The sequence below is a fragment of the Pithys albifrons genome, chromosome 8, assembly GCF_047495875.1.
Source record: "Pithys albifrons albifrons isolate INPA30051 chromosome 8, PitAlb_v1, whole genome shotgun sequence".
Classification (NCBI taxonomy): Eukaryota; Metazoa; Chordata; class Aves; order Passeriformes; family Thamnophilidae; genus Pithys; species Pithys albifrons.
Window position 1 is genome coordinate 38,679,052 of NC_092465.1, and position 21,815 is coordinate 38,700,866.

Consider the following 21,815-nt stretch of genomic DNA (forward strand, 5'->3'; position numbering starts at 1 on the left):
AGGAATGGGGGAATTCTGCAAATTTTTTTATAAATTTTTGTTATTGTTGTAACAATTTTTCTTCAAACTTATATCTAGAAGCAACAGGTATTTAAAAACTATAGAGTTTGTGGTTAGTCAGCTTTTGGGTTTATGTTGTACCTATTTCCAAACAAGCCCCCAGAACTAGGAGATACAGAAAACATATTTAAAGATACACCCTTACCTCGGTTTTTGCTGTTCCACATTGTTTCCACACAGAAACTGAGTGAGGAAAAAGCAGCCAAAAGCTCAAAGCAAGAGAACTTGCACTGGGAACAGTTGGCTGCCTGCTGCTATTTATGTATGTTCATTTAGAACAAGAAAAAACAACAAACAAAAAGCATTAATTCCTTGCCTTACACTGGGACAATAGTGCTCTAGGTGGCCATTCAGCACAACTGTGTAAGACAGTTTTTGCCAACCAGATTTCTCCTTCCTAACACTATCCATAGCAATCATATCCTTTGAATTTCAGTGTTAATGTAACAAGAAAAAATGCTGAAGCTTTGACATTAACTGCTCAATAGCACAGGATGCCACAGACAAAGAATTCATCCTTTAATGCCGTTTAACCCTGCCCAGCACTGTTGTTCAAGTAGATGCTTAGAGTTCACAGGGATATAAATGAACCAACATACAAGGTGTTTATACAAAACTAAAATGCTTTTTTTCCTGATTAGGATTATCCTGGGACAATTTTCAAAGTCAGGGTTTGCATAGCAATGTGAATGGCTGCTACTTATCTGTAATGGACTGTTTGTATTCCTGTCCTTTGCTGCCTTGGAGGGGAAACGAGGGTTGCCCTTGCAGGAAACTGCACAACATTCTAGGAGTGATCATCAATGGAAACATTCTGGGAGTGATCATCAATGGAAAGCAGGAAAATGCACAGTGGGTGATTTGACCAGTAGCATGCTGCGTGATGTGTTAATTGTCCCACTAACAAATGCCCACATTCAAGCAAAGATGGATGGATGGATGACAGACAGGCAGGAGGATCAGAAAGGACACACAGCACTTACCAAGCATCCCCTCCCCTCCTGTCTTTAATGCCTGAGTTGTGCCTGGAACAGTTCTGGAAGATTCCAAATGTCCTTCGTTATCGAGAATGTCTGATGTCTCCCCGTTGGTGGCCACATCAGAGTCTGGGACTATTCCATGTTTCTGTAAGGAGTGAAAGCAATTCTTTAGAGTCTGCTGCTGGGAAAGGCAGGGATTGTCAACTGTTCTTGTCCATGGTACTCTGAATAAACAATTGCTTCAATCATTCCATTAAACATGGCTGGAAATCAGGGAAGAGATCGGATACTGCAGTTCTCAGTTCAGCCATTCCAACAGAAAGCATGTGATCCTAGCCCTTTCCTTTCTTTTTTTTTTTAACATGAATCTGCAACTTAAAGTGTTCCTCAGAGAAGCATCTCCTACAAAAGCAACTCCTTGGTACTCTCACCTGCACTAAAAACTCACAATCAATAGGAAGGGGAAGGACTTTATAAAGAAAATTCCTGAAATGGCAACTTACAGGCAATATGAAAATCAACTTATTGCTACTGAGCTAGATTTAGATTTTCTGCCAAAATGTACAGGAGAAAAAGGTCAGCAGTTGATTATAAATTTTTTTAATTCCTCTTGCATACCTTCAGTTGCTCCTTCAGCACAACCACTTCATCTCTAAGGTCATCCCGCTCACTCCTTATGGAATCAAAGAAATCCTTCTGCCTCTCTAGTGCCTGAGCTCCCAACAGAGACAGAGGGTGAGGAGGGGTGAAGAAAGGAAGGGAGACAAGTAAAGGCCATGAAAAGCAAGTCTAAACAAGAGTGAGCAGATTTAAGATATTCAGAGATTGATGGAAAAGACACAGATGAAGGTCAGGTTTACAGATTAAAGGACCAAGTTTACATGGAGAGAGATAAACTTCAAATCCAAGAAATGCACAGCTTATTCAATAAGCAGGAATTCCTACCAAAGACATTCAGAGCCCAATCCTTCATTAGGGATCCTTCAAATGAGGCTCCACTTGTTAATTAACTGCTAGACAAGTTAATCCATATCCATATTACTTCAACATGCACATGTGCCATTCCCACATGTTAACTGAGAGCATGGAATCAGGCCCTGGATTTCAGCAGTCTTTTTATTCCATGGGTTACCACCATGAGTGCACACATTCCCATTAATTGAAAGCTGCCATTAAGTCATCCTTAGTCTGGGATGCACCATGTGCAAAAGTGTATTTTGCCACTGAACTCCCCCCACAATATTTCTATGTAAGTACAAATAGAACCATAAAAATCTAGACAATTTTGTTTCAAGCTTTACAGATTACTGGACATCACAAGCATGGGCAAGCTGCCAGGTTTTTTCCTGGTATATTCAGAAAGTCTTTCAGTGCTCAGTTGGAAAAGAAACTGTTCTTTAAGAGTGGGTTTCCATGTGGCTTTGATAAGGGATGAGAAGCGAGGAAGACTTTCATCCCAATAGCCTATAAATAGCTCTGTTACCTCTTTATCCCACTCCACTTTCTGCTCAGTCTGCAGATTAAATCTGAATAAGCAAAAATTCAACGCTGATGGAATTGCATTATAAATAGAACTTCCTTTCTCAATATGGCAAATACAAATGGTGCAGCACAGCAAATGAACTGCCCTTGGTCAGAAATCAGACCAGCTGCCAGATCTTTCTTGGATTTTATGACACTGGCCAAAGACAAAACTTGCTATTTGCCAGTCACACCAAGCAAAAACACCAGGAGGGTTTTATTCATGGGGTTTTACAGAAGCAGGACCAGGTACAGACAGACAGTGCCACATTGCTGAACACATTTCAGGAGTTGACAAGTCCTACCCCTATTTTTTTGTCTTTCCACTCTATTGTCTCCTGAAGATCGGAAATTTCCCTGACATAGCTCTGCTGTTTCTGTTGCAGCTGTTGGATTTCCTGGGGGGCAGGAGCAAAGGGAGAGGACAGAAAGCAGGTAACAAGTTAACAAAGAAGGTCAAGATAGCAGTGTAGCCAAAGAATGAAAATTCAGGTGCTGAGGCAAAAGAGTATCTACATGCACAGTTTCTGACATCTCAGCTGAACCTGCATTCCTGAAGACAATCTTATTATCCAGGAGATGATTTAAAACAAGTTAGACAGTTTGCTGTTTTCCTCTGCATCTTCACAAACAGCTGTCCAAAATATAACAGTTGGAAGAATAAGGTATTTAGGGTATTGAGCTGTGTAGGGAAGTGCTACTTCCATTAGTCAGTTCTGAACCTGTTTGGCCTCAAGCACTAATATTTCTTCAGGTGAGAAACTTGAGTAACAGAATCCTCCATGCCTCACCTTCCCCATGCCCAGTGCTAACTGGGAATGCACCAATCAAAGAAGACACTAAAAACCCCAAAAAGCTACTTACAGCAAGCATTTCTTCTCTTTGCTTCAAAGCCTCTTTGATTTCCATGAACTGAAACTGCAATATGCTATGGGCATGCTTCTCCCTCTCAAATTCCTATGGATAATGAAATATTCATGAAATTATTAATAATCAAAACAGCTTCCCATAAAAAGGGGGGAAAATAAGCCCAAACACAAAGGAAATGCTTATTGCAGTGTAATTCTTGAATATCCCTCTAATCACAATCCCACAAGAGTACAATTTTTAACTTGTTTGTGCTTTTTCCAAGACCAAATATAGAAGTGACAAACATCATTTAGCCCATTTCATGAGCTGAGCAGCAGCTTGGCAGAGAAGACCTTTCACACTCCAGTCCTACAGACTTCACAGATGAATGGATGGGAATTTAACCCACTCTTCCCACATGGCCACGTACTAAAAGCTACCTGGACTTTAAAATAAAAAGAAAAGATCCCACTGTATCTTCCAGGAACTGTGTTTTGAAATGACCTGTAGTCAAATGCCCTAAGCTAAAAAAAAAAAAAAGCCAGGTCTGAAAAACTAACACAAGCCCCAGTTTTATCATTTAATACCAAATCACTGCTGTCAGATGCTGAATTCACATAAAATTTAATTCAACCCTTGACCATGGAGCTGCCTTAACTACCTGAACTACACAACTCTCCCCTGGGCTGTCTGAGAAGTCCCTACAGGCAAACCCCCTGAACTTGTTTTAAAGATGGAATATAAAACAGAGATGTGATAATATCAATACAGCCTTACCATCTAAAACATTTCTACCCTTCTTCAGAAGTAACTTTGTGAGACAGAAACTCATGGAAAATTCCCATTTGTATGATCACAAGTACATAATATGCTGTTATTCCACTTGCCTTAACAGTAATTAAAACAGTAACTTACTCAACAACTTGAATACTAATTTGGTTGCCTCCCCCAAAGGTCTCTGCCCACCTCCAAATCTTGCCCATGCCACACTTATACCTACTTTACTTTTTTCCTCATATTGCCTCCTGGATTCTGCCAGCTGTTCTTCCAACTCCAGCAGTGCATCCTTCAGGGTGTCCACCTGGTACATGAGGTTGGTTTTTTCATTGTCTAGTTGAGCATTTGACACCATAGCCTTTTTGTATTTCTCTTCAACTTCAGCTAGAGAGTCCTGCAAAGAATAATCAAAGAATAAAAGGACACTTTGCCAACCAGAACCTCCAACGAGAAAATAAAGTACCAAAGCACAAGCACACCAAGTCTGGCTGTGGAAACCAGCACTAATCATGTGTTGGAGGCTTCCTGCCTGTCCCACAGTGGGGACAACCTCCCCTGTTCCCACCACACTTACCTCAGCACAGATAAAATCCTTCCTGTTCTCTGCAGCATCAGCTCCTGCCTTCCCAGTGTTCCTCCTTCTCCCTCCTCCCCCTGCACATTGGCAGCTCAAAGCAGCTGCTGAAGATGACAAGTTGGAATTTTTTTTTTAAAGGTAAACTGGCCTTGATTTAAGAGCACTTGAGAAGGTCTGAGGTCTTAAATTAAGGCAGTTTGACAGCACTTCATGCTCATTTCAGGGATCACTGCAGTGTGAGAACCCCTAAATATACTGACTCAGGAGGTAGAATTGGCTGTGAGAGAGAAAGCTGCAGGTTTGGTGACCTGATGTATCATTTTCCATTAGGTTTCCCAGATCTGATCCCTTCTTTAGAAATTTGCTCTGTGAGATACAATTCCCAGTATCTTGACAGCCCCTCCTTATCAGCTTGGCCTGAACGTGAGATACTGAGGTATTTGTAACAACAAATCACAGCCTAATTTTCCAAGTTGTGCCAACAAACTTTGCACTGTTCAATTTTAATACTGAAATTTAAGAGTTACAGAAACAAAACAGTGTAACTGTGCAAACAAGGAGCACACATATCAACATTTCAGTTTACAGATCAAACAACTTCTCTTGGAACTTGTGCAATTTTAATAATAATTGAAAGACAGGTGAGTTTCATACACTTCCTTTTCCAGTCAGTAAATGGAACTGAGGATGACAGTGGCAAAGGCCACTTCAGTTTACATTTAGTTGACAACTAAACTGTAAACAGTTTAGTTTACATTTCTGTTGACAAATTAGATGGTTTGCCTCTAAGGACATGGATTTGTACAGTTCCAAACACTGTGTTCTGGGGCACTTTCCAGCCTGAGATGAGAAATATCAAGCACAGGAAAGCCACCAAGATTTGGAAACTGTGGCAGGACCAAACTATGGAAAGGATCTGGAAAGGAAGTACATGCAAGGAAGCAGTTAAGGAAGTTGCTGTTCCACTCCTTTGGCATGCAACATTTTGGTTTCTCACCATCAGGCAGTGCAGCTTAGGTGCAAATCACTCCAAAAACAGTCTAAGGGACAGGAATTGAAAAATTACCTACATTTTTTATGCTCTGTGATTATTTTGCTATTTCAGCTACCCAGTGGTCAGGGACAAAAGATTTTCCAAAAGTGGCTCAACTCTCCTTTTTCCATTGCCAACTCACTTAAGATGGCAGCACCTGTGCCAGCACTGAGCCAGTGACACAATCAGCAATTAATGCTGATAAATGTTGCATTTTATGCCTGGATATCTATTTGCAAGACTGCCTTTCCCAAAAAACCACAGCTCACATTGCTGCTCACTGAAGAGGTGGGATGTGCACAGATGCACAAGGCAGTTGTTGCACCAAATCCTGTTTGTGGCTTCAAGGGAGTGGTAAGAGTTTCAGCATTCACTGCCCATGTAACAACCTCTGTCACATGGAGTTTTGTTAAACTGATTATTTAAAGGTGTCTTCTGTCATCTAAACATGAAACCAAAATGACTGTCACCACCTCACATGGCCTTAAAAAAATAAAAGCATACAGGCTTTTAAGCTCTGATTTTTAACAGTACTGTAGGACATGAGTTCTGGTTCATCTTCCAGCACTGGGAGGTTTCCTGGATTAGGAAACTATTGAAAAAACCCTAATGATTTCAATTTGCTAGCAAAATGATTACCTCCTGAAACCAGCAAAGACAACATGCATTAGCAATCAGCAGCTTTCAGTTAACATTTGGAAGCATTTCTCAAACACAATCAGTGCAGGTCAGAACAGATATTTGCCAGTTAAACACTTTCCACACAGTTTCCAACCACTCCAGAAGAACAGCATGCAAAGTCAGCTCCAGGGCTCACACTGGGGCTCTGAGTGCTCGGCCAGGTTAATGTCACACTCCCAGACTGCAGCAAACCAGTACCTTCAGTTCTTTCAGTCCCTGCATGTATCTGCCTTCTACATCCTGAATCTGGTCCTTTAACTCATAGATATCCTGAGGGAAATGGTGAGAAAGGTGAATGAGGCCACAGAAACTGAGGGGCAGCTCGTTGGGACAAGCAAGTATTCAAAGCTCTCCTTTAAACATCTCTACCTCACAGGTTAAGGGGTCTGATCCCAAGGTGAAGCCTCTCCAGACAGACACATTTACTGGCTAGAAGTTTATGCTAATGCAGCTTTTTCTGACTGGAAAAAATGAATCTTCAACATAATGGACAAGATGCAGACGCAGTTCCAAAGGCTCCAACCCTGAGATCAGCTCAGCTGGTTAAAACTTGGTTGTAATAATGCCAAGGTCATGGGTTGAATACCCTCTGTGGGCCACTGACTTAAGAGTTGGACTCGATGATCCTTGGGGGTCCCTTCCAACTCAGAATAGTCTGTGAATCTCTCACTAGTCTGTCTGTGAAACCCCACCCTAGAGCCCTTCTCTACTCCTTTCTCTGATGACCACCCTCTGTCACAGTCTCTTCTCTCCATTAAGTGCAGTGCTTCTTTCCACCCTCCTATCAGTGGGCTTTATCCAGCCCATTCCCTGTTTCAGGACTATGCCCAGTGTCCTGTGACACACACCAGCCCCCCACAGCATCTCCAACAAAGCTGTTCTCTTCTCCTTCACAACACCCAACTCACTGCCACAACTGCCAGGAGGGGCAGACAAGCCAGTTTCCTCTTGGGAAGGGAGTCTGAAGGTGTTTCAGTTTTAGGGAAGTAGAAACATTTTGTTGTTCTACTTTCTGTTTCTTACTGGGTGTCCTTTGGGGTGCTTATGGATCTAGAGCGATAGAATCTATTTTCGGTGGGAGGTAGAAAATTGTTGTTATATTTAACTTGTGTAAGTCTGTGTTATACTATAGTTTCTTTTAATTTCCTCTTTTCTGTATAAATATATGTAGTTAGTTCAAGCATAAACTGGTTTGAGTGTCTAGGTGTTTTTCCTTCCTCCCTTTTTCTCAGCCAGAGGGAGAAAGGCTTTGACTCTGTATTGGGCACTTGGCATTTTGCCAGCTCAACTCAAGACAGAAGGATCACAGAACCATAGAATGGACTGGGTTGAAAAAGACCTCTGAGATCATCCAGTCCAACCCTTGGTCCAACTCCAGTCCCTTTACCAGACCATGGCACTCAGTGCCACGGCCAATCTCAGCTGAAAAACCTCCAGGGATGGGGAATCCACCCCCTCTCTGGGCAGCCCATTCCAATGCCTGAGCACTCTCTCTGCAAACAAGTTTTTTCTCATCTCCAACTTCAATTTCCCCTGGCAGAGCTTGAGCCCATCGTGCTCCCTTGTCCTATTGCTGAGTGCCTGGGAGAAGAGACCAACCCCCACCTGGCCAGAACTTCCCTTCAGGCAGTTCCAGACAGTGCTGAGGTCACCTCTGAGCCTCCTCTTCTCCGGGCTGAACACCCCCAGCTCCCTCAGCCTCTCCCCACAGCACTTGTGCTCCAGTCCCTTCTCCAGCCTCGTTGCTCTTCTCAGTTGGGTTGGAAGAGACCTCTGAGCTCATCAAGTCCAACCCTTGATCCAACCCCACTGTGATCACCAGCCCAGGGCACTCTGTGCCCTGGGCTGGTGATCACAGTGGGGTTGGATCAAGACATGGTGGATTCTCTGCCCCTGGAAGTGTTTAAGAGGAGATTCAGTGCCACATCCAGTTCCTTCTCCAGCCTCGTTGCTCTTCTCTGGCCCCGCTCCAGCCCCTCAAGCTCTTGCCTCAACTGAGGGGCCCAGAACTGAACACAACACTCAAGGTGTGGCCTCCCCAAGGCAGAGTCCAGGGGAAGGGTCACTGCCCTGGGCCTGCTGGCCACGCTAGTTTGGATCCAGGCCAGGATCCCCTTGGCCTTCTTGGCCACCTGGGCACACTGGTGGCTCCTGTTGAGCTTCCTGTCCCTCAGTCCCCCCAGGTCCCTCTGCCTGGCTGCTCTCCAGCCACTCTGTGCCCAGCCTGGAGCGCTGCAGGGGGTTGGGGTGGCCAAAGGGCAGGACCTGCACTTGGCCTTGTTGAATTTCATCCCATTGGAATAGGACTCAGTCATTGATGGTGGTTTTAAGCATTTCTCACCTTGATTTCTCTAATAGAGGCCTCTGTGTCTGCTGAGATGGAGGTGTCCCCACTGCCTCTCCGAGAAGAGGTCCCACCCAGCGAGGCCAAGGTGGCTGCTGATAAACTGGAGACAGTACGAGCTCCCTGCAATCACAAACATGGTCAGAACTTTCCCCCCCACGTATATTGTGAGTTTCTACAATTTTCCTTTTTGAAATACACACATTACACCAACCCTTACACTTCTATATTACGTAATTTGGTTCAAATGTCATTTTCCAAGGAGGAAAAAAATCAAACTCAAGATTTAATGAGGGAAACTAATGAGAAAAGGCCAATGAGATGTGTTTAAATACTACAGCAATAGGAGTTTGCATGATTTAGCTTCCAACTAGCAATTCTTAATTAGACCAAGTCTCTGGGGGCTAAAATATCAACTTGCCAGACACTTTTCAAAACTTGTAATAATACATTTTGTGGAGGGTATTGACAACTTCTCAAGCTCCTTTTCTTTCATGGGTATTTTCCTACTCTGCACTAGAGGCCACATGAACTGTCCTGCTGTACTGAGGGTTCTACATCAAGCTGATTTCTCACTACTGCAGTAGCCTCCTCTTATGTTATTACAATTTATTTTTAAATGATACCATAATTAAGATCTAATAAACACAACAACATTCATGTGGCTTAGCCCAAGACAGTTTCAGCCAACTGCTGTTGAAGCTCAGCTACTTCACATCTGAGTGAGCAGAGGGTAAAAGATTCATCTTCAAAAATGTACTGGTAGGAGGCCCCAGCAATTAAAACTTTTGCCCCATAATGATTTTATAGATTCCCATGTGCTCATGGCAAGTTCCACCTACCAAAAAGAATGAAGAAAGCACTACTGTCAGAATAATTCATAAGCTCCTTCTTACCTTCTCAAAGTCCTTTTCTGGCCTTTCTTCAATCTGTAAACAAAGATGGAGAAGGAATCATTAATACAATAAATAAAAGATAAGAGAAGGCAGTAAGAAAATACCAGAAAGGGAATTCTGAAAGCTGTAAAAGATTTCTCATTAGCCATTTCTACCCCCTCAAAAAGCAATTGAAAGATCAATGCATTTCCAGGCCAAGGCAGCTTCCTAAAGTTCCATTTTTTATGGACCTTAACTAACAAAGCCTGTCAGCACATCCTCCCCAGTCCCAAAAAACAAGGCACCAAGTTAGACTTGAAATCTAGAGCTTAAAACCTCTGATAAATATTCCTGATTCGAGACAAACAGTGACTGCAACTTCAAGCAAAGATCCAAGACTACAAAACTGATCCTCAAGTCAAATATCAGGGACCAGCTCAGAGTCAAAGGAAACAGCTCTTTGAGGGTTTCAGCTCTTTTAGGGTTTCAGCTCTTTTAGGGTTTCAGCTCTTTAAGGGTTTCAGCTCTTTTGGGGTTTCAGCTCTTTGAGGGTTTCAGCTCTTTTGGGGTTTCAGCTCTTTTGGGGTTTCAGCTCTTTGAGGGTTTCAGCTCTTTTGGGGTTTCAGCTCTTTGAGGGTTTCAGCTCTTTTAGGGTTTCAGCTCTTTTGGGGTTTCAGCTCTTTTGGGGTTTCAGCTCTTTTAGGGTTTCAGCTCTTTGAGGGTTTCAGCTCTTTTGGGGTTTCAGCTCTTTTAGGGTTTCAGCACTTCAGTGCATTGACTAACTCAGAAAAGAGATCCTGCACTAAAACTGGTCTAGAAGAAATAAAATAAAACAGTATTTAGGAGTACAAAAAATTACTATGGACACAGCTAAATGTTTCAAAGGAAGTTAAAGAATAAGACCCATTTACAACTCAAGCAGAAATTTTTTTCCATGATGGGAACAATCTTATGAACTTTTTCCTGCTCTGAAATGAAACAAAATATACAATTTAACAAGAACTAAGTGTAGAAAGGACGGAATGAAATTAAAAGCTCAGCAGAACTCAAGAACTCCTGAACTTGTCAATCTCTTCTGGGAACATTCAGCATCACAGTCAAGATGGTTTCCCAAAAGACTCCCAGAAAATTAAGGGCTTCCCCAGGACAGGAGCATAAGAGCCAAAGGGAATAGTGCCCTTGAAATGACTGGAAAAACAATCAGGATAAACCTGATCCAGGGAAAGGCAGGGGACAGTTGGGGTTAAATTGGTAATTTCCACTGAAAACACACTCAAAAACTACGCCCCTTTCCAATTAGTTCACATTTGGCACCTTTTTTCCCTCTGAATTATACACAGTAGTACAGGGGCAATCCCACTCATTGGTTTGTAAATTATCCATGGTACACTATTAAAAATATTCTCAGAACTGAGAGGTACCTGCTACAAATCAGCTTCTCCCCCTGCCAGCACATCTTACGTGGATAAATGACCTATGAATCAGCTTTAAGAAAATGTAAGTCTAAGGCTTTGAAGTAAAATAGAGCAGACTTAAAGCACTAGATCTAAATTTTGAAGATACCAAATACACAAAACACTCAGGGAAAAACCCTCAGATCCCTGAATTTGGACGCAGTAATTGAAGGTCCTTAATGAAGGCAGACACTTCAGTTCAGACCCAATGAACAAGATGGACTAAATTGTGCCAACAGCCTTTATTTCCATGCTGGATTTGGCAGCCCAAAGCCTGGACAAACACTGTGCCATTGTTTAACCAGGACAGTTGTGGCAGTGTCAGTGTTGGCGTGTGACAAAAGATTAGTGTGTACACACACACACAAATTACCCCCAGGAATCTGTGCACAGCCTTTCTTACAGGTTCAGGACACAACTCAAAATATTTATTTTCCTTAAGCCATTTACTTAATGGCCTCTATTTGCTGAATAATGTGCAGCCTCAGTTTTAGCAAAACAAAGAAGGGAGCAAATATTGATGTTGTTTTAATGATGTAGCACCTGAGTCAAATAAAAGCTTCCATGTCCAAAGGGGGAAATGTTGAAGACAACATGGTGAGAGTTTGACTTCAGTGAATATTTCTTCTCAGAGCACTCATAACCACACCTGTGAAGCTTTTATTGCAAAACAATCTTAAATAATAACTCTAATGGGGCATAATCTGTAATAATTTAAGCTATTAAGTAACATCTGAAATTGAGGTGGTTAAACAAACAAACCAGGAGATTTTGTTTGCCCTAATGATGGAACATTCAGAGCATTTCCACCTCAAAACCAGTAACTACCACTACAAACATATCTAAATATCAACACTTAAACTGTTTTGAGAAGAGCCAGTTCCTCCTTCCAAAGCCATATCCTTACATTACAAAGATGCCTCCTGCTACTCAACACTTTCCTAAGCAAAATGTCAGTCTGAAACAAGCAACAATTAATTTTGTGGTTATTACACAGCAGTGACACACCTAAACCTGTCCTGTAGAAAGACAGGAGATGAATATTTTATACAATTTGCATTCTGCTCATGTTTAGGTTAATGTATCCACAGAATCACTTCTTTAAAAAGGTAATTTTGCTTTTCAACTGCAGTCTCAGCCAGCAGAGGGAACTCCAGGTTTCCAGTCCCCCACCAGCCCTTTGGCAGCTGATTCAGCAAGAAAAGGTCGGGAAGTAAATGTTTGTTTTTATTTAAAGTTGTAGATAATTCTTCCCCAAAACACCCCCTGTTTTAGCACTCAAAGAACCCTGTAATTATCAAACAGAAATAACTTTTCCACCTTCAAAAACACACTGTGACTTTTCCACACACAAAGGACTGAGAGAATCCTTGCTATAAAGGAGATTTAAAGAGGGATTCACCCAATGATACTTTAGTTTACATAACACTGTGCCACTTTTCATTTGCACAAGGATACAGGGCTGTCTCTGATGCCAGATTGTCTCCCTCTTCACCAACAACTTGGGCAATTTGTTTTTTATTGCGTAAAAAAGCAGGAAAAGGAAGTAATTTTCCGAGGGACTCCAGCACGAGAATCTTTGTTTTGGCAAAGGGAATGGGCTGCTCCCTGCAAAGCAAGCACAGTGGGATCAGAGTTCAGCCTCTTCTGACAGGGATTTTGGGATAAATCCAGAGCCACATCACAAAAATGTCAGCAGTATCAGAGGCTCAGTGCAGCTGGAAACAACAGCAGCAAAATCATCCCACTATAAGGACCTAGTGCCTGTTTTTCATAGATAATAAATACACTTCAGTATAATGTTTGAAAAAGAGTATTTCTCTGTGCTCTGCAGTCAGTTGGTGGGTTAACCCTTGGAGCTCTTTGCCATCTCTGAGTGTCCAGGCCATAATTAGAGTCCCTGCAGCAATACCAGAGAGCATCCAACAAAGCAACCCTCAAACACCTACTGCAAATAAAGAGATATTAAAATCAATGGAAGGACCAGGACCAAGGCACAATTTCCAGCCTCCAGGTTCCTCACAAGGCTAGAGGAGAAGGGAAATCTGGAATGGTTACTGCCTGGTCATACCACACTTGGGTATCAGAACAACACCAGTGTGTTCAGTCATGGCTGTCACTGCTCAGCTCCATCCAAGATCCTGCACTTGGACCAACTTCCTAATGAAAGCAAGGGGGTTTCTTTGGTAACAAATCAAATTAAGATCATTTCCTGCTCTTAAAGTACACCACAGTTTGAAACAGAAATCTGGCCAAGAATGAAGAAAAATTGTTATGATAGGTAGTGCTGAACACAGAGATGGAATCTATAAAATCTGGAATTAAGAAAAGAGGCCCTGCAGTCAGTACAACCCCTCCTACAATCCCCATCTTACCAGTTTGATTAGCTGGGCTGGGCCAGGCAGTGTTTTTCCAAGGAGAGACACCTTAACAGTAGCAATTAGCAACAAGCCTTTAAAAGTCAGCAGGGGAAAACCACTGCTGAAATCTGTCAGGTTTGTGAGCAGAATCCTCGCTCAGGAATGAGTGCTATGCCAAACGTCACTGCTTAAACAAACTTAGCAGCCACTGAAATGCAAGTTAGCACTGCAGCAAATCCTCACTCTGGAAGGGCCCAAAGCACACCCAGACTGGCAGAGGACAGGCCTGGATAAACCTTCAAGTAAACAGGAGGGGGAAGGCAAGGCTTGAAAAGTGCCTGCATCAAAATTAAGTCTGTCACTGTCTTGATTTTATTTCTGGTGAGAAGATGAGCTTCTTCCAATGAACAAAGCTGTTCACACCATGCACATTTAATGTGCACTGATGTATGACCTGAGGACTGGGTGTATGACCTGGAGGTATGGACAGGCTGGGGAATGAGAGGCTGAAATGTAGTGCCATGGGAAGGGACCTGGGAGTCACAGAATCATAGAATGGATTGGGTTGGAAAAGACCTCTGAGATCATCAAGTCCAACCCTTGGTCCAACTCCAGTCCCTTTACCAGATCATGGCACTCAGTGCCACGGCCAAGCTCAGTTGAAAAACTTCCAGGAATGGGGAATCCACCCCCTCTCTGGGCAGGCCATGATCCTGGTCAGCAGCAGCTGAAGAGGAGTCAGCAGTGCCCTGGCAGCCAGGAGGGACATCCTTGTCCCGGGGGGCATCAGGCAAAGCATCACCAGCCAGCCCAGGGAGGGGATTGTCACACTGGTCTCTACCCTGGGGCGGCCTCACCCTGAATGTTGTGGCAGTTTTGGGGCACTGCAATATAAGAAATATGTAAAGCTGTTACAGAGTACCCAAAGGAGGCACACAAAGATGGTGAAGTGTCCAAGGGGCCATACGAGGAGCAGCTGAGGGTGCTTGGTCTGTTCAGCCTGGAGAAGACAAGACTGAGGACAGACCTCACCACAGTCTGCAGCTTCCTCACGAGGGGCAGCATTGATGTCTGTTCTCTGTGATCAGGCCCTGATGGAACAGCAGGAGCTGAGTCAGGGCAGGTTTAGGCTGCACATTGGGAAAAGGTCCTTCCCCCAGAGGGTGGTGGGCGCTGACCAGGCTCCCCAGGGTAGTGGGCACAGCACCAAACCTGACAGAGCACCAGAATTGTTTGGACAACGCTCTCAGGCACAGGGTGGGACTGTTGGGGTGTCTGTGCAGGGCCAGGAGTTGGACTGGATGATCCTTGTGGGTCCCTGTGAACTCAGGAAGTTCCAGGACTCCAGGTATGCTCATGCACCAGCCCGTCTGGTGCCGAGTGCTTGTGCCCACTGCAGAGAGCCAGGACGAACCACCTCTCCTATTCTGTTGCCTGCCTTTGCTCAGAAACCCTTCTGATAAATACCTACTGCATTCTGAGTCTGTTTCAAATTTATAAATAATTGTTTTTCACTCACAGCTTTTTAATTTTAAAAAAACACCAAACTTGTCCAATTCACATTCAAAGCCCATCTCAGTCAAAATGTGCCAATAGGTTTCCCCAGGCACAGATTTCCCCCTGTGTGTAGAAATGGATCTGATGTTTGCCCTCAGAAGTCTTAAGATCTATTCTCTTCATAAGAATAATTCTTTAATATTAAACAACACATTTGTGTAACTGCAGTAGCTCCAAGGACAGCAGACAACAATTACTAGTGGGGATAAGGAGAAAAATGTGAAAGGAAAATAAGCATACAGCAAACTTCATGAGGACATAATGAATTCATAAAAATAACTACAAAGACAAATATTCCCATGTTGTATTTAAGTATCTTCTTGCTTTTTCCTGTATTATCAGTGTGGTTACACAAATGAGCACACAAGCTGGCACGGCTGTGTACAGCAGGAAAACTACTGTGGCTTTCTGCTCACTCTTTAGTGAACAGTGATAGAAGGAGGAAGTGAAATTCTGGGGAAAATATTTAAGGGCTGCAGTGACTAGCTATTGTATGCTTTAATTTAAAAAGTTCAATGGAATCATTCTCCATGTGTAATTTCTCTTGATGGTTGGTAGGCTTGGGAACAGCTCAGTTCTGGTTTTCTGCCTAATCCTTCCCATAATCATAAGAAAATCATGTGTTAAGCATGATTAGAGTACATGGATTTAGCAAACTGTCACACTCTCAAAGTGACCAAAGCATCCTGGAAAGAGCTTTCCAGCCCAACAGATATTCCCCTTTTCCTTGCCCCCCACCAACCATTTAAGAAGTAAACTTGGAATCTAATCTTTACGTGTGTCAGCCCCAGAAAATGCACACAGCAGAATCGAGAAACTGCCTGATTTGATACGTTAAGACAGGGAACAAACAACTCAGGGTTGTGGCTTAGTAATGTTAAATCAAAAGGTTCTAATGTTGACCAATGATATAAACAAAACCAGCCCCTTTTTTTCCTCTCAAGTTACCACTGTCACCTCAGGAGATCTTTATTCTTCCTTTAGGAATTCCCACTCCAGGAGTGGAGGCCACGCACTGCTGAGAGGACAGGGCTCTATCTCAGCATCTTCACTGCCAAGATCAAGGATATGACTGAAAACGTGACTGAAATGCTTTGAAACCTCTGTTAGTAAAAGGCAAGTGAGGAATTACAGTGAGTTACAGATAAAGCAATGTCTGTTTAATACAGAGGAAAAAAAGGGGGAAAAATATTGTAATAAAGTGATGCTGTATCACCCCTGTGTAGTAACAAGAACTTCAAGGATCAACCAGACTCAGTATGGCATTAACTCTCAGCTCTTCTTCAAGGCTTCAAGGGAAGCTCTTCACACTCTGCAATAAACCACTAGTTTAAAAAAAATAAAAAAGGTAATTTAGGAAGTGCCTCTTGTCTCCCTGCAGAGCAGATTCAGTTTGGCACCTCCCTGCTGACACAGCAAACCATCCCCAGCCACTTTCACACCAGCAGGCCAAGGTGTGCAGAGGGAATTTAAATTTTGAAATAAAAAACCACCCCTGCAGGTCCCAGGGGACAAACTGCATCCTGGGATTCCCTTGTACAAATTTCTTGGTCTGCACACAAAAAAACACCTCATGAAAACCAATGGCAGCATGTGGGTACCCAGTTCCTTACCCTTAAAGAATTTTAATGTTTATTCCAGTTAATTTTTGCTTTGGGGATAATTGAAATTCAGTTTGCAAAGCCATTTAAGAAGCATTACTAATGTGAGTTATGTACTGCAAGAACTCATAGCTCAGGGACTCAGGTACAGGGACTAATTAAAATATTTATTTATAGCTCAGAGCTGCCATACATTATCTGATGAAAATCCTTTTCTTTTTTAATTAATTTCAAAAAGTGAGATTACCCTTGTCTTTAAGGAACACCAGTACTTCAGAACACAAAGCTTTATTCTATCTCAAATTGCAGACTATGTTTGAAGGGGAACCAGCAGAGAATCATACAATGGTTTGGGTTGGAAGGGACTTCAAAGTTCAGCTTGTTCCATCCCCTGCCATGGGCAGGGGCACCTTCCACTGTCCCAGGTTGCTCCAAGCCCTGTCCAGCCTGGCCTTGGACACTCCCAGGGATGGGGCAGCCATAGCTTCTCTGGGTACCCTGTGCCAGGGCCTGCTCACCCTTCCAGGGAAGGATTCCTTCCTAATATCCCATCCAGCCCTGGTCCCTGTCAGTGGGAAGCCATTCCCCCTTGTCCTGTCACTGCAGGCCCTTGTCCAAAGTCCCTCTCCAGCTCTGCTGCAGCTTCCCATGATGGAGGACAGCAAACAAAGAATTCCTTACTGTGTTTCCCAAAGACACCCCAAGTGTCCAGGCTACATCTCCTCCCGTCGCTGTGGCAGCTTCTTTGCCTACCCAGATACTCCTTTTTAATTAGTCCTTAAGGCAATATTTGCAGCATTAAAGTTTCAGCTCCTCAGCAAAGCATCAAAGGCAGCAGGATGTCATCACCAGAGAAGCACTTTCTGTGTGTGCTCATTTACACCCTCCTCACCACTTAATTTCTTGGGAATGTGGCAGGGAACACGTGACAGGTCCCAGGAGAAAGAGCCCACTAAAACTTCACTAGGAGAAAGGTTTCCATGAAGCAAAGCCACTTTACTGAAACTCAGTGCAACACTTCAAAACTCTCCCTCTCTGTGCAAAATTAATGTTGCTATAGCCTAGTTGAGTGTAAGCTGCAGGTTTCCTCTCAGAGACATCCTGCTGCCCTCTGCTACTGTCATCACACCATCAGCCTGTCCTTGGAAATTATCCAGGGAAGATACTCAGAGCTGTAAACAGCGAGATCATAGAACTGGAAATCAAGGGTTGGAAAAGACCTCCCAGATCATCAAGTCCAACCCTTGGTCCAACTCCAGTCCCTTTACCAGATCATGGCACTCAGTGCCACAGCCAAGCTCAGCTGAAAAACCTCCAGGGATGGGGAATCCACCCCCTCTCTGGGCAGCCCATTCCAATGCCTGAGCACTCTCTCTGCAAACAAGTTTTTTCCCATCTCCAACTTCAATTTCCCCTGGCAGAGCTTGAGCCCATCGTGCCCCCTTGTCCTATTGCTGAGTGCCTGGGAGAAGAGACCAACCCCCACCTGGCCAGAACTTCCCTTCAGGCAGTTCCAGACAGTGCTGAGGTCACCTCTGAGCCTCCTCTTCTCCAGGCTAAACACCCCCAGCTCCCTCAGCCTCTCCCCACACCACTTGTGCTCCAGTCCCTTCTCCAGCCTCCTTGCTCTTCTCTGGCCCCGCTCCAGCCCCTCAATCTCTTGCCTCAACTGAGGGGCCCAGAACTGAACACAACACTCAAGGTGTGGCCTCCCCAAGGCAGAGTCCAGGGGAAGGGTCACTGCCCTGGGCCTGCTGGCCACGCTACTTTGGATCCAGGCCAGGATCCCATTGGCCTTCTTGGCCACCTGGGCACACTGGTGGCTCCTGTTGAGCTTCCTGTCCCTCAGTCCCCCCAGGTCCCTCTGCCTGGCTGCTCTCCAGCCACTCTGTGTCCAGATGGAACAACCACAAAGAGAAAGCACAGCGTGCCACTAAAACAAGACAGAAGGCAGTTACTTCATTTCTGTGAAAAGGAGATGGACAAACCTTAAGCACTTGAGCCTTGTTCAGCCACAACTTGGGAATTCATGCTGGGTACACATTATCCTTCCAGCACTTCCCCATGCTAAAGGCTCTTCAGTGCCTGGTGCTCTACAGTCCCACAAACACGTTCAAATCCAACCTCTGGAGTGCCCTGAAGCTTTACAACACAACACCAAAATAACTGCTTGATGTAAAGAAACTAAACTGCTTAAATGCTGCAGGAAGATTTAGGGTTTCCTGACTTTAATCCCCAAAGGAGATGCAGCAGAAGCATCCACAACACAGTCTTTTTCATAATACCCTTACAGTGTGTTTTATGCCCAACTCAGAATAAATTTAGCACTGTCACATCAGTCCAAAGTGTGCTTTCTGTTCTAAAAACACGTGCACCTGCACAGAAATTACTTTGCTTTTGTAATTTCTCACCTGTTCACCCATTCTTTGTCTTAAGTTGCCCAGAAGGTCTAATTAATACCGTAAGAAACTGTCTCAGGAGGGACAGTGACCTCTCAGTACAAACAATACCTTGGAGAACAGAGGAATGAAAGAATTTAGGAACAAAGATAAATAGAGGAGCTCACCACTGGACTGGCCCGAGCAGAGCTGGCTCTGGAGGATGCCCGAGATCCCGAACCAAGGTAGCAGCTGTACTCGGAGGGCTGCCCCAGGGAAGGCAGGAACAGCAAGCAGAGAAAAGAGAGAGGCATTAGAACTGGGAAGAGAAGAGGAGATGCAGAGCATTACATCTGAAGTTAGTTACGGAAATGGTCTCATGCAGCTGGACAAAGGAAGAGCAGTGAAAGAGAACAGACACCTCAAGTGTTAATTTAAAAATTAAGGCAAGCAGCAATTCTGTTGACAGATAAGTAGAGTTTTGATTGAATTCTTAGACCGACAGAATACTAATGAATTATTTATCTCCCTTAAGGTACCAGTCACAAGTACACAACGCTCAGTTTCTGTACCAAAGACTACATCCTACTACTTTCCAAGAGATCTGACACTCTCTGGTGAATCTTCTTCCCATGTTTCCAACACTGTGCACATGTAAAATGAATCTGTGCCCCACAGGCCAAAGCAATCCATCTACATGGGGATTAAAGCAAAAACTGAGACCATCTCAGAGACTGAATATCTCTCCTGCTTTTCCAGCCTTCACCTCCTGCCAGATAAAGTCTTTCAGCCCTTCTGGAAAGCAAACATCCAAGCAGTGATGCAGAACAGACAGGGCTGGCTTGTTGCTGACAAGCACAAAGAATGTGTCTATGCTGTTTTATTTCCAGAGGTTATAATGCAATGGAAGTGGAGAAGGGAAATAAAGTTTAAAGTGTCAGGAAACAAAATTAAAACTTACACTGGAAATAGTGAGTTTAATTTAGAGGTGATTAAGCCTTTTTTCTTAGATACAAACATGCACAAATCTACAGCATTATTTTTAAGATGTGTGTACTCTGCCTTGTTTTTAAGGTTTCTTTTATTAAGTTACCTGACCACTGCAGAAATCCCTGGACTACAGAGACAACCAGGCCTTGCCCATGCTGCTGGAAGGGCTGTTCAGCACCATTAGTCACACTAACAAGGCAGCACAGCACTGACTGGAAATTAAACTCACAGCACTAATAAATGGTAGGAGGGTAAGCTGGAAATAACCCCAGCTGGAGTACAACCACTAAGTACTATGTGCAAGGTACTCAGCCCCTGGCAAGCCCTCAGGCAGGGCAGAACGTGGCCAGGCCATGTCCTTGGATGCACCAGAGGGAGGCCCTGGCACAGGGTGCACAGAGAAGCTGTGGCTGCCCCATCCCTGAAGTGTCCCAGGCCAGGCTGGACAGGGCTTGGAGCACCCTGGGCTGGTGGAAGGTGCCCCTGTCCATGGCAGGGGGTGGAATGAGATGAGCTTTGAGGTCCCTTCCAACCCAAACCATTCTGGGATTCTGTGTCTCACATGACATGACATTGACTTTGTGTGTCTGAGCTTTTCAGAGGTGAGAATATGCATAATATAGAACTCTGCTGCCCACTGTTTACAATTACTGCCAACCACACAATAACTCCTAAATTAAGGACAAAAAGCACTGAAGTAAAAATTTAGATTCTGTTTTCTTCTGAAGCAATTTGAGCACAGAAGCCTCAGCCATCACTGATGGTTTATGTTTAACATAAGAAGGGTTTAGAATAAATTTGAAAAATGTGACAGGGAAAAATATTAATTACTGATGAGTCCAAAATTAATATTTCCAGGACCTATTTATTCTGCAGTTGTTCCCTGTGTATTGCAGGGCAGACACTTGTTCAGGTGGCTGAGACCAAGCAAGGCTGGGTTCAGCCTCACCCCTGGATTCACCTGACCATCCAGAAACATTCTTTGGGAACAGCTACACCATCTGTGTGTTGTAAGTGCTGTAGGGCTGAGAGACATCAAAATAACCACAGAAAACCCAGTAATTGTGACAAGGGCATTCCCTCTGAGGCCAAACCCTCCCACTCCAAGTCTCTCATTACCACAGGCAACCAAGGAACAGGAGCTGGAAAGGGCTGGGTGACACCCAGGCTGCCAAATACCTGTGGCACAGGGTGGGATTGGGATGGAGGAAGGAGGATGAGCTCCAGAGTTTTTAGTTCCTGCTCAAGCCATTGACAGTGGGTCAAAGACTTGTAAACAGTTTGTGGGCTGAGAGTCTCCTGTGGATGATTTTCTCCCAGAGCAGCACTCCATCACCTGGAGCTCCAAGGGATCCCAAACAGGAGGTGACATCCCATACAAACAGAGGGCTACAACCAGCTCAGCCTCGGTGCCAAACTCACTGAACTGCTGCCACAATGGATTTTCCAAGGCAGCCAAATGGAACTAAGGCACAATTGTGAAACAAAAAGCAATTTGAAGCTTAGTATCAGTAGCAAAATGTACAACTAATGAGTCAGTGGGATTGCAAGAGGGTGGCACAGCCCTTTAAAGATTAACAGAAGTGCACAGTAAGCATTCTTGAAAGTGTTTCCTCCTCCAAGCTAATAAAAATGTAATGTTCAAGGTTAAATTAGTATCAGTGCTTTGTCTTGAGGCTTTTTATTCTTACGGTCCTAGTAAGTGGATTTTTGTTTATTGTTTTTTTTTTTTTTTATAATCAGTGGGCCCACAGGACAGGACTTAAAAATCAAAAAAA

General features: G+C 43.8%; 1 protein-coding gene across 5 annotated transcripts in view; it reads right to left on the bottom strand.

Moving 5' to 3' along the window:
* LRRFIP1 (LRR binding FLII interacting protein 1) overlaps positions 1 to 21,815 on the bottom strand; it is a 128,844-nt gene that overhangs the window by 16,930 nt on the left and 90,099 nt on the right. For 2 of the 5 annotated variants that reach the window (XM_071561939.1, XM_071561935.1), the window contains exons 12-17: positions 19,236 to 19,313; positions 9,719 to 9,751; positions 8,820 to 8,945; positions 4,411 to 4,581; positions 3,426 to 3,518; positions 1,044 to 1,185 (exon numbers count right to left, since the gene is read on the bottom strand). In XM_071561939.1, the coding sequence (XP_071418040.1) occupies positions 1,044 to 1,185; positions 3,426 to 3,518; positions 4,411 to 4,581; positions 8,820 to 8,945; positions 9,719 to 9,751; positions 19,236 to 19,313 (643 nt within the window). Of the gene's footprint in view, positions 1 to 1,043; positions 1,186 to 1,658; positions 1,752 to 2,866; positions 2,960 to 3,425; positions 3,519 to 4,410; positions 4,582 to 6,676; positions 6,749 to 8,819; positions 8,946 to 9,718; positions 9,752 to 19,235; positions 19,314 to 21,815 lie in introns of all 5 variants that reach the window. The other 3 variants (XM_071561940.1, XM_071561936.1, XM_071561938.1) reach the window with 3 other exon arrangements.